This window comes from Mangifera indica, chromosome 13 (genome assembly GCF_011075055.1).
Source record: "Mangifera indica cultivar Alphonso chromosome 13, CATAS_Mindica_2.1, whole genome shotgun sequence".
In the NCBI taxonomy this organism is placed as follows: Eukaryota; Viridiplantae; Streptophyta; class Magnoliopsida; order Sapindales; family Anacardiaceae; genus Mangifera; species Mangifera indica.
This window is the reverse complement of record NC_058149.1, coordinates 14,445,795-14,461,760: the sequence shown is the minus strand read 5'-3', so window position 1 is coordinate 14,461,760 and position 15,966 is coordinate 14,445,795. Positions and strand designations below refer to the sequence as shown.

Below are 15,966 nucleotides of genomic sequence, written 5' to 3'. Positions count from 1 at the left end.
CAATGTTTTACACTTTGGAATTAATTAACGATGGAATTTATCCATCTTGGAGAAGCATATTTATAATTTGAGAGCAATAATATATATATTTGATTGTAAGGATTTAATTAAATATTTAGATGTCAATAAAATTATGTATATAAATAATATGTGTAACTTTATATATAAATAAAATATATTATTATGTGATTGAGTATTATTTTATCTTTGATTTAAACTATTTAATTATATAGTGATATTTTACTGTTTGTGTATTAAATTGCATACATTATTTATATATATAACACTATTTTTTGAATGATATATCTAAAAGATGTATTATTATATAATTAAATATTATTTTATTTTTAATTTAAAATTATTTAATTACATAGTCAAACTGGTCAGTGTTGTTGATAATTTGATGGCCCTTGTATATCTTAAGGTATGGGGAAAACGCACTGACTTTCTGAGTTGAGAGGGATGAGATCGATGAAATGAATCGATGTGGGTATAAAGAGAGCAGCCGTAATCATTAAGCAAAGATAAAAAACGAATAACGATTGTGGGCAAAGTGGCAACAATCCATTCTGATATTGCTTTCTGACATGATATCACTATTTGCTAATGATCTTCATCGTTTGATATATAAATTTATTTGCAGATTCGACGCCTGCGATTTTTACACAAAACAACACACAGTAAGGAACAATTTGTAAAAGCTAGCCTAGCCTGAGATCAGAAAGAAAAGCCTAGAGCATGTGCATGCATGCATTTGGATAAGAATGACTTTATCATTATATATACACAGTATATATCCTTTCTTTTTTTTCAATATACGGTCATGATTCAATCTGGGATGTCAATGATAAGCATCATCAGTGGTGTCAGCAACGTTGTGGCCGTTGATGATTGATCTGGTATACAGAAAGCTAAGTTCCAAAAGTTGCAGTATAGTATAGTGCATTATTGATACAAAAAGCTGCAGTTAGGTTATTTGCCGGTAGAGATTCCTCATCCAACTTCCTCTCTCGCCCTCATGCATATGCCAGCACTTCATATCAATTGCTTAATTTCTATGAACACATGAACCTCGTTCGATCAGACCTAGAACTCACATGGAAAGAAGGCATGCAGGTGCAGGTGCAGACTCGTGAATTTTAGTTGGGAAACAGTTGGAAAATATGACTGTAAAAGTTTAAGATTCCCATACTGCTGCTGACGAGCCAGAGTCACCATCTTAATGATGGTGCATAATTTTGCATTAGAGAGGAATATTAAAAGTGCATACCACATAAGACGCAGTAGAGATTATTGGCCAACAAATTGAGAGTAAGGTCCAATAAGATTCAACCAGCTAGAAAATTGAAGTCATTTTCCAATGATGAACAATGTTCATATAGCCACCCAGCACATAAATCTTCCCAGTGTTGGTTTACGTAAGCTATCTCATGGGTGCATTGGTTTGGATAGATTCACAGCCAGCCAGCCACCTATATTACAATTAATCTTGATCAAGCTACACAAGAGGGTCCAACTATACCACTTTGCTATATATATAAGCACTCGTTTTGAATCCCAATTCATCATCTTCTTCTCATTAGATTCACTGTAAGGGGTGAACTGAAAACACTCAACAAAAGAATAATATCATTACAGTGAGCTTTGCTATTGCTTTGACAACCGAAACATTGTTCCATTGTTAAGTGAGATTGATTAGATTAAGTGGTGGTTTAGGTGGGGCTAAGCAAGGCAGGTGGGTGGTGGAGCACCATGATAGAACCCGGCCCACATCGCCACCGTCACTTTATGCTTTGTTTGCCTCCTTTACCTTTTCCTCTGCCTCAATCACCGGCAGGCCCCATGACCTTTCAACTACAGCTCTTTCCTCGCTTGGCCTCTCTCTTTTTTCGTATCAAATCACCTGGTGGCCGTACAACCACTGAGAAGGCACGCACTTGCTTTGTTTTCATGTGGGTCCTAATTGCTCTTCCCACTTTTCATCTTAACATTATATTGTTACATTTGCCCTTGCTAGATTGTTTGGTGTTGGAATTTATACTATTCTTTGTCACCTCAACGATGCTTCAAATATTTTTTTGCTTTAAAATTTTCTAAATATTTCCCTTTTCTTGCGTCAATATATATTCTGTTAATTTGAAGCAAAGCCACTTGGAATTGAAACCTGCCCTCATTTTTATTCTTTCAGTTAATGGAATCATCAACCTTTTTCTCTGTGTGAACTTTAAGCAAATAATCGATCGAACTCCACTTTTGTACTTAGCTAGAGCTTCTTTTTAAGCTTAATTTTTAAATCAGTGTTCCTTATCATCATTAGTCACTATTAAAGCATATAATTAATCATAGATGCTCAACATCATTCACCTAATAAACATGGATATGGCTAGATTTGATTCAGCCAGAGTTTAAACAAGACTCTAACTTTGAGATTAACTCAAATATAAAAAAGTCAGTTTGTAATTGACGAATTGATGCTCAAATTGAGCTCGAAAATAATATTATTTTACATTCAATTTAAATCTATTTGAACTTCTTTCGTTTTATAAAAGTAAGTCAAATCTTTAGTTTAAATTCAATTCATTCAATCCAAATTCGAATTTAAACTCTAATAATTTAGATCAAATTCAACTCTAAACATAAATAGGACTAGACTCAAATTGCATTGATTGGCTCAATTTAACTACGTTTGAATTTATTTGAGTTAAACTTAAATCGAGAGGGTTGACTTATATATGAAACCGACTCAGACTTGAGCTATTAGAAGTTTTGTTTGGTTCAACTTATGAGTTGGGTGATGATTTGATTTGAGCTTGGTTCACAACTTGATTTGAGTTATGTCAAACAATTATCAAAACAATGTTATTTTGTCATTATTAAGTAAAATGATATAGTTTTATTAATAAAATATAAACTTGAGTCATGAATTCAAATTACAAATCTGAATCATAAATTTGAGCTATGAATTTAAGTTGATATTCAAACTTTGAACTTAGGAATCGGGTTAAACTCAAACTATTCAACTTTGACTTAGTGAATTTGAGCCCTCCCACTTTTCATTCGAACTCAAACTAAATCTTAAAATATTTTATTTTTTATTTTAACTAAACTCAAATAAAGAGATATTTAAGTTCAACTTAGTTTATATTCGTCTTTAACACATGTATCATGTGAAAGATCAAGACTCCACTAAAATTATGATATATATAGTTTGATATCAATATTCCCAATCGCAAAAGGTGAATGAAATACTATAATTTATTCATTAAAAAAACAATATGACATGTCCACTATACATATATATCCATGATTAAATTTATCTTAAGAGTACAGTAGCTGCATATAGTGTTGTTTATGTTATGCAATCTTTAGAAACCTGAAAAGAAGAGAATAAAACGGATATTATAATTAAAAATATGAAATATCGTATCTCTATCAGGATAGAAATTGTTGTGTTGATATATATGAAGTATAATAAACTACTAGAAGTGGATAGCCCACTTATATTGCCTTTAATTCAAGGTATCTACGTATATAATCGTCTCATTTAATTAGGCATATGATCCATGGAGATGGACGACTTTTATAAAGAGATCGGCATTACATTTAATTATATATCTAGTGTTGGAATCTTCTGTCACAACACAAAATAATGTGGGTCATAGAGAGGACTTGGATCCATATCATCCACGACGTAGCTACCTTCTCTTCCACAGAAGAAACCCTAAACACTAAACAACCTTAACCATCTGCTATTTACATATATATATATATATATATATATTCTAACTTTTGGCGTGGACATATCATATGCATATACCCATCCACAAATAGATTTAACCTGTCTAGTTTCATGCATAATAAGATTCTTCGTCCTCTAGGTTTAATCAATCTTGTGATTTGAGTTGTATTGATCCTAATTTCTCTTGATTTTGAAAAGGGAAAAAAATTAAGCAAATTAAAAACTGGAATCAAAATCATGCACACAAAACATGAAAGGTTTACATGGTTTAATAAACCCACGTTTACAGTCACACTATGTTTGTTTTAGGGTTACAAGGTACAAAAATATAACCATATATTTATATAGTAATTTAAAATTCTTATAAGAGAATTCTATTCTAAATAACTTTTGATCAACGTTACGAAGATGTCTTTTAAGTATGATCAGACTTCAGACTCCAATAAGATTCTATAATGAATTAAAGTGGTTAATTAGTTGGTGATAATGTGTGCATACGAAGAGAATTTCATGTATTAGATCATGATGTTTCATACTGATATGGATTGTGCATCAGAATGACACAATTTATGTTTCTCAGAGAATTTTTCAGAAGTGAGGGACAGCGACTTCAGTCGTCATCTTCCATATAGTATAGTGTATATATACATGCATCAGGTGAGGGAACTTGAAATCTTTGATACTTTCTCTTTTTTTCCCACCACCCTGCTGAGATATTGCCATCAGAGCAAGGCTTTATCTTCAACTTGCTTTAGCTAGTAGGTTTCAATTCTACTGAATGTCGACTCTTGACTCTTGAGCTAGCTCTTGATCAACCAACATCTTTCGATTTTTAATCTTGTTTGGTCTTAATCATTGCTGACGACGGTTGGATTTGTATTTTCTAGCTCAAGTTTCAAATCTAGTGTGTGTGGAGACAGGAATATTTGATGAAATCTGCATGATATTCAAATTCAATCTATTTTTCCACATTAAAAAAAAGAAATATTATTCGAATACATATTCAAGTCGACAAAAAAGAAGAAGAAGAATCTCCAGTGAGGTAAGCTCTAATTTGACCTAAATTCGAGCTACTTAGACAGAACCATCACTATATATTATACATGCAGTATGTCCACAAAGTTGGTTTACACCAATAAAACTATGTATATATTAATAATTATTGTTATTATCATCTTATATTATATGATATATCACATATAAAAAAATAACAATATAAATTTTACGATATATGTAAAATATATGATACGATAAATTTATCATATGATATGAAACGATATATACAACAAATACGGTTTAATATATATTTTTTGAGAAGTGATGATATGATAGAGATATATTTAAAAAAATTTTAGAATTAGAAGGGATGTGTGTAATATTTTCAAAATGATGATATAATAATTAAATTTTTTATAAAATATTTTATTATTTAAAAAAATGTATCCTACAATATAATACATAATACATAATATCAAAAATTAAATTTTTAATACCCAATATAATATACGATTTGACTATTATGATAATAATTATTAATTTTTGTATAAATAATTATATATTATTATCTAATTAATAATTTTAAATTTAATTATATAATGATATAACTCATTCAATACAGAAATGAGCACTCGTGACAAAAAGAAGTCGTGGAAACCTTGTGTAGTATTTTCAATTTTACGCCTGCAAAGATTATCTAAAATGGTCAGCAATTTTCGAGCCGAACTTTTGGATATGTTTTCAGCTCATTTAGCCAGTAAACTTCAGTTCGGCCCATTATATTTTGGGAGCCCAAGCTCATGACTATTAGAATGAGTGCACGCGCTCACGCGCACTTACCATCTACCGGACTTTATTTTCTCCAGGCTCACAATAAGCCACATATGTTATGCTACCTGTCATCAGCATTACGTGCCATGTGGTTTCCTCTGTGAACAAACAAGCCAGACTTCTCCTGTTCTCGCGGCCAGGGCAAAAACTATCCTCAACGAAGCTTTAAACTGAATAGAAATTGAGCAGTATCGAATGAGGACCATTGTGTCACGGTTGATCCATTCAAAGCCATCACTGCCTGGACTCTAGTAAGTAAAGCTCTTCCTGGTGTTCTCTTCGTTTACGTATGATTATGTGATTTTTCTTCTTCTGGGTTTTGGAAAATTTGCATTTGTATGTGTTTAGTTTTTGAGGTAAAAGAATGGGGCTGAAGTGAATTTTGGATTCTCAGTATAACTGTTTAAAGCCAAAGCTTGTGGTGGTAAATATTTTCTGCATTTTATTAATGAATCATTTGAAGTTTTGATTTTGATTTTCTGGGAATGTTTAGTTAGGAATTGAGTGAAATAATGAATGCTTTCTATTGCCGGTTGTGGAATGTGTTTTAATTTTCCTGTTCTCGTAATTCTATTGAAATAGTGCGTTGAGTGCTTCAAGGAATGGGAGATATCTTTCAAACGATTCTAGTAAGGCTGATGAACCCTTTAAGGTTGAGGAAGCAGAGACAGTAGATGTGCCCCCACCTCCATCAGAGAAGGTAATGTAGCAGCGAAGAATTTTCTTATACATCTTGGGATTTGTTGTTTCATTGAATGCTTTCCTGCATTTTGAATGACTTGTAATGTGATTCAGTTACTTGTTTTGGGCGGCAATGGGTTTGTTGGATCGCATATTTGTAGAGAAGCTTTGGATCGTGGTCTGGCTGTTGCTAGCCTTAGCAGGTATAATACTCCTCTGATTATTTATCACTTGGAGGCTCTGATTGTTGGTTATGGTTAACCAAGTAGCTAATATTAGTCAGTTAAGTTGACACTTACATAGCCTTTTAATATCTTCTATAGCATCTTATTAATCCTATTTTCATTAAAATGATTGTTTCTTTCTTTCAGGTCCGGCCGGTCATCTTTACATGATTCCTGGGCTAACAATGTAATTTGGCATCAAGGTACTAATTCATGGCTAGTGCTTATCATCAGGACCTTATACTTGATAAACAATAACTGTAATCTGTCTTGCAATTCCAGGAACCCTTCTTTCACCTGATTCATTGAAGGAAGCTTTGAATGGGGTTACTTCTGTTGTACGTTATTCTTACTAACCGTTAAATAGAGAGCTAGTCTAGAAATTAGCAAATCTATGCTTGTGCATACACACAAATTCATTAGGACAGCAAGGAACCATTTTGAAGTGCATGAAAATGCTCTTTGTTATATAATTTATTTCATTTGCTAGTTGCTTTGAATATGATCATCTTGTCATTATTGCTTTCACTAGTGAGATGATAGTCTCTCTAGCTGACTTGAATTTAATATTCCAGATTTCCTGTGTGGGTGGTTTTGGATCCAACTCGTACATGTATAAGATCAATGGGACTGCGAACATTAATGCAATTAGAGCTGCTTTAGAAAAAGGTATAAATATATAGTTGTTTAGTTCTTTGGTTTTGATATGATTTTTTTTTCTCTCTATCACCATTTTTTTTAAGTTAATGTGATATCTACAAAACGTGGTTTAGAATTGTATGAAGGATAATTTTCAAGAAGCATTAGACAAAATGCAATACTGATGGTTGATGTTGTATCTCATCCAATTTGACATAGCCAATAACTTCAAAACTCTAAAAGTTGAAAGTTTTTGTACTAGTCTATTATGCTTCTAGAGAATTGGATTATGTTGGCTTAGGTGTTCCAATTGACCTTTACGATCTTTAAATGCAACTGAGGTGTGATATTGTTTACATAGTGAGGCTTTTCCTTATGTTTCTTTGTTCTTGTTTCTTAGTGCTTATTTTCATGCTACTTCATAACGTTAGGTAAGTAAATACAGTTAAAAATTCTGAACCTAGCACTTTTATCAAGATAATACCTATTTTCTTTAGAACTTCAGATCAGATTCACTTTACATTTCCTGTTGTTTGACACACTCTTAAATAAAGATTCTATCAGATTGGGAAATTAATTGTTTGGCCTTCTTTATTGGAGAAATTTTACTTTGTATAGACTTGGCCAATCATGTATAGAAACAGGAGCTAGTTATTTGGGCTTCTTTCTGCTTTCTTAAATGGGACAGGGAAGGTGGTAACAAACACCTACTCAGTAGAGTCGACTATTAAAGAATGGAGTTTGATTCTTTCAATGCAATGTATTATTTTACTGAATTTCATTCGTTGATCACCGATTGCATCCAAAGCATTGAAGGATAGGATGGCGGGAGGGCTCAGCAGTTGACCCTTCATTTTTTTAACTGCAGGTGTAAAAAGATTTGTTTATATATCTGCTGCTGATTTTGGCATAGCAAATTACTTGCTGCAAGGATATTATGAGGGAAAGGTAATCTTTTCTAGTATTGCTGGTAGTCAATGGGTATTAAGAATCACCCGAAGTTATTGAGAATTGGAATGGTGTTATTTCTATAATCTTATAATTATCATTTCACAAGGATCCAACTAACCTATATTCTATCTTGTTATCTCCTTTTTGTATAGAAAGCTGCTGAAACAGAGTTACTAACCAAATTCCCCTATGGAGGTGAGTTCTCTCATCTCAAGCAGTAAGCCTTTGTAGTTTTCTATTTTGTTGCTCTAGTCTTAACCATATAAGAATTGATAGAGGAACCAGCAAGTATAGATTGTTTTGAATTTGATCGGCAATACCAATTTTTAAAAAAGATGCCATGGATTTGGGATTTATTGGTCTTCATTAGAATGAGCTAGTGTTCTACCACCACCAGCATAAGAAACTAAGCATCATGTAGCATGCTACTAATCATCTCGTGTGTGTTTCTTTATCTTTCAGGGGTGATTTTGAGGCCTGGGTTTATTTATGGAACTCGAACTGTTAGGGGCATGAAAGTTCCTCTAGGCATTGTTGGTTCTCCGCTGGAAATGGTAAATGGCTTATGCTTCATATAATCTATTTATCTGTTTTAATTTTATGTTTACCATTGATGTAGTTGCTGTTAAACATCGGAAAATACTGTAAAATTTCTTTCCCTGATAAAAACAGTTCTAGTTTTTGTTTTTAGTAGCAGAGGAAAGAAATGAGAATCAAAACTCGGCTTTTATAATGCATCTGGGAACCTAATGTGACATGAACTATGGACTAACTGATACTGAAACATCAACAGGTTCTCCAACAAGCGAAACCATTGAACCAGTTGCCGCTTGTTGGACCTCTGTTCACTCCTCCTGTCAATGTCACTGCCGTAGCCAAGGTTGCCGTGAGAGCTGCAACTGATCCTGTGTTTCCTCCTGGCATTATCGACGTCCATGGAATTCTACGTTATAGTCAACAAAAGTCCAGATAGATTTGTTTTCAACCCTTTTACCTTCTTTTTCTACTTTATTCATAAATATAGAGCTTTCAATACAAAGACCTTAAATAGTTTCTTGTTAACTGGAAGTTCAAACAATATTTTGCTGTCAGAGTTTGAGTTTTCGGCAAACTGAGAGTAAAGATTTGTTTCAGTTTCTGTTCAAGGCAATAAAATCATTCAACTTCTGCATCCATTGAAATTGTTAATTGACTTCCTTTGTAATAATGCTTTGTTTCCTTGGATTAGAACAGCTCGAAAGTTGTGAACCTGCACTAGGCCATTTGAAAATTTACATTACATCAGTGGATATGTGCATTTTATGTTTGTTAGGTGATGTATTACTAGAGCTGGTAATGGCACAGCCCGCTCGAGGCTCAGGACCGCTTTTAAAGTGGGTTGTGCTGGAGGCTTGCAACCAATTAAATAAAAAAGAAAACATATATAATTTAGTTTCGACGGACTGGCCCATTAAACATGTGAACCCACCCACCTATCAAAAAACTCATGACCTTTGTAATGAGGTGGGCTGGGGCAGCTTATCAAGGCTTGTTTTTACAGGCCTTGGCATAATATGACCCAAGACACGGGATATCGCGCAAATTAGGCACAGCCCAGTCCGGTTTGACAAGACGTCTATGGATTATTATATTATATTGTTATATAGTGGGAAATTCCAAGCGTATTCCGACAAACTATAAATTTTACATATTAATAATATGGTAGTCGAAAAAGAAAATATAAAAATATATTTTGGATATTTAAATAAATAACAATGATTTTAAATTGGAATTGGATATTGACTCATTTTAAAAGGTTAGTCTGAATTAATCACTTAATAAATCAAATTAGAATAGAATATATAACCAACTATAAATGTTTAAATTGGATTAATTCGGTGGTAAAATCACAGTTTTCCTGTAATTCATCAATTTTAATTGTTAATTAATCTCATCTGATAACAACTTAAATTTTAATATTATTTTAGCTTAGATTGAGTATCAAATCCCCAATCGAATTGATTTGATTGATTGATTTAGTTAGAGTTTTTAAAACATCCATAAATAATGATTTTGGGGTCATATTAAATGAAAAATTTAGCTTAATAAAATTTTTAATAATTTATTTTGATAGAAGTTACAAATATCTCAGTTTATTATTATAAATATTTAAAAATATAATAAAATTATATAAATATTTTTTAAAAATATAAATATGTAAATATTTATATATATTATTATGTGATTAAATAATTTAATATCTAATTATATAATAATATATATAAATATATATATTTATTTGTATATTTAAAGTAAGTATAATATTATTTTTATAAATAATATTTATCATTATTTTTATTTAATATTAAAAAAAATCAGCATAAATAGACCTAGAAGGTTGCGGTTAGTTTTGGAAAGGGGAGGGCTAGAAAGTAAAAGAAAAGGAAGCATGAATCAAAACCACCAGCAATCGAGCGACGGACGCCACGACGACGATGCCGCTCTCACCGAGTTCCTTGCTTCTCTAATGGATTACACTCCCACTGTAATTTTCTATTTCTTTTTCCTTTTTGGGTTTTCTTTTTATTTACTGATTTGTCTCCGTTTCAGTTTCTTATTCTCTTTGTTTGACAGATACCTGATGAATTGGTGGAGCATTACTTAGCAAAGAGCGGCTTTCAATGTCCCGATGTTAGATTGTAGGTATTCCTTTTATTCTTTTCAATTTTAAACGTGAATTTGGTTCCTGGGTTTTCAAATAGTTCTTCTTCCGATCCTTGTTTTTAAGTGGGTGTTGTTGAATTCTGAATTAAGAGCTCGAGGAAAGCGCAGACTTGGCTATAAAAAATACTATATACAGGCTTCAAATGCAGTGCACATGTTTCATCTCTAATTCGAAATATGCTAGGTCAATGTTTATACCCGTGTTTGAACCCATCGTGTTCTTATCCTGATGTAACGTATGGTGTTGGATTTTTTTCTTTTGAATGTACGAAACCATCTTTATATATTTTTGAAGGAAGCAAAATTTCAGTAAAGCTGAAAGTTTTGTTCTTCTTGTAGGTGTATAGTTGGTTTTTTTTCTACTTTGAAGGACTTAGCTCATATAAGTGAGGACTTTATGTGAAAGTTCTGAGAAAACTATGCTTTTGATGCTTAACTGTTTGTTTAGCTCAAATCTTGGTTCTAAAACTCCAGCTTATTTGTTTGCCCTTTTCCTTTGATTATCATATATTGTCAAGTTAAACTAATTTCATATCTTATTTCTTTCAGAATTAGGCTGGTAGCAGTTGCCACACAGAAGTTTGTTTCGGAAGTTGCAAATGATGCCCTTCAGTATGCTATTAACTTTTTCTCTTTATGTTCTTGCTTTGACCTTAATTCCAAGGCTTTTTTATGAGTTGGATGAATGTGCGTGAAAGCTATGGTTGTATAATGAACTTGCATTGAAGTTGTTAAAACTTGTAGTACAGCATTTGCAGCACATTATAACATCCACAAAATCTCAGGGTTGAAATAATTTTGATTTTTTTTTCAACTGGGATCTCGCATTTTTTTAATTACATCCAAACATTTTCCAATTTAGCTAGTAAATCTTCCTATAAACTATTTTAAGATTTTGATTTGTAGTGGTTATATTGTTAGTTTGTGTTAGCTTGGAATTTGTGGTGGAATATTTATAACCTAGTTTTGCTACCTGATGTAGGCAATGCAAGGCAAGGCAGGCGGCAGTTGTCAAGGACAAAAGGGATAAGCAACAGAAGGTGCTCCATCTTTTGCTTTATATTTTAAGAAAATACTGATTGTTTTTCACTTGTCTAAATTTTTTTTGTTGGAACAGGATAAGCGCTTAATCTTGACAATGGAAGATCTTTCAAAGGCACTACGTGAGGTAATCATTAAAATGTTTCATATCGATTTTATTTGGGAGTCATCCTTTTTTGCTAGTCTCATTGTAGTTATATTTTTCATAACTTGAAGTGTGGAATTATTTCAAACTCTGCAATTTAACTTTTAACACGTTACATAATATTTGTATGACTTGTTGAGATTTTTGGAGAAGTGAGAAATAGTAAAAGTGTTTGTTTCTTCAAGAAATTCTTCATTCACATGAGATGATCGTATGACACTTAATGTAAAATCAAATTATACCATTGATTGGCCTTTTGTCATTTTTTTATGATGAACATATAAATATAATGTTTGTACTACTTGTGCGATAAGTTAAGTTGCAAAAATGATATTTGAGTGGAACCAAATTTAGCATAGCTTTTATTTTTTCCTTTGATATCACCTTTAATTTTGACTATGAGGCAGATCTATGGACTTGAAAGAATCAATATTTGAATGTTTATGCATGTTACATATGTTATCAATTGGTCTTGGGCATGCTTAATCTTCTTTAAGCTGGAAGATAAGATTGTAATACAGTTTAGTTGTGAATGGGTGTAAATTAATGTCATGGTCAGGGTGAGAGTATACGCAATTGCTCTAAATGCCCTGATGTCTAGTTAAGATATTGAGAGACCATTTATTTTAAATACATGATTCATTTGCTTATGCTTGCATTGTGATTGCATTGTTATGATTGAATGAGCAGCATGGCGTCAACGTGAAGCACCAGGAGTATTTTGCTGATAGCCCATCAACTGGGATGGATCCTGCTTCAAGAGATGAATGAAGGAAGCTGAACTTACAAAACAGGGTCTTTATATGTATTGTGCTTATAACATTGCCGCTGCCACCACCGGCATATAACCCTTCTGCGTATTGTTTGTAATCTGAGGAAACAATCAATTTTTAGTCCAGTAGTTAACTAGAAATCTTGTACATTTGGTTCAGGTTTCATCTGGAAGAGTAATTGATTTCCAATCGAATGACAATTATATTTGATGTAACAATATGATCCTTTTAGGCTTTCACCTTTTCTTTATGTTTCTCAGCGACCTATAGAGCAAAGTTTGTCTTATACAAAACCGTTTGACCCTTCAAACATGCCTTAATCGTCAAACTTGGTACAATTTCCAACCAATTACGGATCTTAGACTGATTAAATTGAATTGACATTCCAATATATTAATTCCAGCAGTTCATAGACTATGACCTTGATTGAATCCTTGAATATAGAAATTTACTTCTTATCTTTGTCCCGTCCAGTACGGGCCAATAGTATTAAGTGTATAATTTTGCAATTGTTTGAATTGAGAATGCATCACATACCATCACACCGAAATCCTGTTTCATTGAATATTGGTTTAATGCTTATTCAACTTATCTCCGGTTTGATTGCTTGTCAAATTGGTAGTCCCTCCTGACTGGATCAATCCTCTGTCCAGATAAAAAAAAAAGTTGAATTTCTAATTTCACTTTCTTGTTTGACGGGTTGAATTTTAAACTGGGTCTAGAGACTGAATTCCAAATCCATATCTCCAAACTAGTAGTTAAATGATGTGATGTTTAAGGTTTGGATTAGAAGCCATTTAGCATTTACCCAAGGCTTTTTGAGTAAGTAAAATAATTAACACAAAATTAATAATCTCCAACTTGATATTGTCACTCAATTTTATCATTCACTCAACTTGATTTCCTTAATAGCCTAACTTATACAAAATCCATGGAATAATATATACACTAACTCGTCATTTATGAACTTGAAACCAATGTTTTTGAAACATCAACCTACTAGCAAGAGAGAGCAATTTGGTCTAATTGATGGTCAGATTAGTTAACTATTTAAAAATAATATATAAAATAATTTTGTATGATTTATCATTAAATATATAATTTAGAGTATATTAATATAAAAATAATCTTAGTTTTATGGTGTTAATGCTTAAAATTGATAGATGAGATATTAGGTTTAAATACTTTTTACGTTGACTCGGTTAAACCAAGTTTTTACTCTGTCTAATAGTTTAAATCGTTTAATTCAATTCTCAAAGAGATTTTTAAACGAATTGAAACTGTTTTTGTTAGTGGGTGACGGGGCCGATTCGTCTAACTTTAAAAACAATTTTTAAATGAACCAAAACTATTTTTGTTTATAGGTGATGGTCTAACCGATCGGATTAATTGTTCTAATTCAATTTTTAATACCATGAGATTAGATATTCCTCTACTTCTATAGTTTCTTTCTTTACACAACATGGTTTTAAATTCTTGCATCATAATTACAATAAAACAAGATGCACAATTTTTGTGTTTAACTTTATACATAAATAATAATATATTATTATGTAATTGAATATTATTTTATTTTTAATTATTAATTATCTAATTATATAATAACATATCATAATTTGTGTATAAAATTATACCTATAATATTTCTCTTATAATTATTACACTTATGCATTAATATTATCAATAATATTATGTATATACAAATAGATATATGTTTAATATATATTATTAAGTTATTAGATAATTTTGAATTAAATATAAAGTAATATTTAGTTACATGATGTGTGTGTGTGTGTGTATATATATATATATTTGTATATTAAAAAATAAATAAGTATAATATTGTTTTGATATTATTCATTGAAGAAACTACTATATCATGAGATCCCATCCATGCAATTATGTATATGTCCCAAGTCCAAATCCGAGAGAGGTGGATGCGAATCGACTCAAGAGTTAACTCAAAATCACATTAATTTTAGAGCAATGAGCTTTAAAATTTAACTTAGATTGTTTGAATAATAAATGATAAGATTGAAAAAGAAGATGCCATCAATAAAGTAAGAATTATCCTAAAAAATAAATATAGAAGAAAAAAAAAATTCCACGGCTTAACTACAGAATTTTAATTTAAATTCGAATTTATAAATTCTAATTCGAATTTCACAGCAAGTGTTGAGACTTCCAACTCTCAATCCCGAGCTCCACGTTATTAGTAAATTCTTCTGGCTTACGATGTTAGTAGCCCCACTACTACTAGTTGAATAACTCAAAAACTTATAATCCAACTTCTTGCTTTCAGTCTTCTCTTTGCCTACTCAACTTTCTTGACAGCGAAAACACATGTACAAAATTCTAAGAGACAATAAATGTTTATATTAATATATAAGAAAATTCCCGGCCTACTGATAGATGAGTATAATTAACGTCATGACGCCCTAAATAGGGAAGCTCAGAAGACTTATTTTTATTTACATATAGTAAAATCTCAAATTTATATTTATTAAATTTAAAAAAATTTAAATAATTTTTTATTATCTATTTTTCTTTAAATTTTTATTATAATTAAGAATAAAATTATTATTTTATTAAATATATTAAAAAATTATAATTTTATAATTTTTTTAAATTTTAAAAACTGATAATTTTATTATAACTTCAATTTTTCTAATTTTGAAAAGTAATCCCCCTTTTTAAATCCTTAGATTTGAAAAAATTATAAATGTCAAACATTGGGGTTGCTTCTTTTGAGTCAAATTCTTCTGAGTTGACAAAATAGGGGCACGACATTTTCCTGCAGTCAAATTTTCTAAAATTTGGCATTTCAATTTAGAAAATTATTGCTACATTTTGTCCTCCCCGTGCACGATATAACAGTGTAGTTCTCTTCGTTCTACGGACCCAAAAATGAAATCTAAGGATCAAAATTAGGATAACATAAAATAAATTTTAATATTTATATTAATAAAATATATTATTATTCAAATTCTATTATATACAAATCAAATCAAGTTTGAATTTGAGTTTAAGTTCAATTTAATTTAAATCTAACCCTAATACATATTTATAATACATTTAGCCTTTGTATTGTGATCTCTGTTGAATAAAAAACTTATCATCTATATTTATAACATTAATAACATCACAACGGTCATTTGTGGCTCAAATAATAATATAAAACAAGAAATTTATTCACTGTTTCTTTAGTTTTTTTCTTTTTATTATAAAATAAAAACCAATTTAT

At 31.2% G+C, this 15,966-nt stretch overlaps 2 protein-coding genes across 2 annotated transcripts; both read left to right on the top strand.

Annotated features, from left to right (window-relative positions):
• Positions 1 to 5,628: 5,628 nt before the first annotated feature.
• Positions 5,629 to 9,236, top strand: LOC123194040 (uncharacterized protein At1g32220, chloroplastic-like). Its single transcript, XM_044607159.1, has 10 exons — positions 5,629 to 5,817; positions 6,149 to 6,266; positions 6,362 to 6,450; positions 6,619 to 6,674; positions 6,754 to 6,809; positions 7,047 to 7,140; positions 7,979 to 8,058; positions 8,214 to 8,256; positions 8,524 to 8,615; positions 8,855 to 9,236. The coding sequence occupies exons 1-10, from the start codon at positions 5,762 to 5,764 to the stop codon at positions 9,032 to 9,034; spliced, it is 864 nt and encodes a 287-aa protein (XP_044463094.1). The 5' UTR covers positions 5,629 to 5,761; the 3' UTR covers positions 9,035 to 9,236.
• Positions 9,237 to 10,425: 1,189 nt separating this feature from the next.
• LOC123193885 (transcription initiation factor TFIID subunit 10) lies at positions 10,426 to 12,960 on the top strand. Its single transcript, XM_044606961.1, has 6 exons — positions 10,426 to 10,585; positions 10,675 to 10,739; positions 11,314 to 11,376; positions 11,747 to 11,804; positions 11,882 to 11,932; positions 12,641 to 12,960. The coding sequence occupies exons 1-6, from the start codon at positions 10,490 to 10,492 to the stop codon at positions 12,719 to 12,721; spliced, it is 414 nt and encodes a 137-aa protein (XP_044462896.1). The 5' UTR covers positions 10,426 to 10,489; the 3' UTR covers positions 12,722 to 12,960.
• The last annotated feature ends 3,006 nt before the right edge of the window (positions 12,961 to 15,966 follow it).

Bases quoted from the DNA above. Each gene is read 5' to 3' on its own strand.
- LOC123194040 (XM_044607159.1), top strand. From the start codon at position 5,762: ATGAGGACCATTGTGTCACGGTTGATCCATTCAAAGCCATCACTGCCT. The intron at 6,810-7,046 runs GTACGTTATTCT...TTAATATTCCAG, and splicing joins TGAATGGGGTTACTTCTGTT to ATTTCCTGTGTGGGTGGTTT. The intron at 7,141-7,978 runs GTATAAATATAT...TTTTAACTGCAG, and splicing joins TAGAGCTGCTTTAGAAAAAG to GTGTAAAAAGATTTGTTTAT.
- LOC123193885 (XM_044606961.1), top strand. From the start codon at position 10,490: ATGAATCAAAACCACCAGCAATCGAGCGACGGACGCCACGACGACGAT. The intron at 10,586-10,674 runs GTAATTTTCTAT...TTTGTTTGACAG, and splicing joins TAATGGATTACACTCCCACT to ATACCTGATGAATTGGTGGA. The intron at 11,805-11,881 runs GTGCTCCATCTT...TTGTTGGAACAG, and splicing joins AAAGGGATAAGCAACAGAAG to GATAAGCGCTTAATCTTGAC.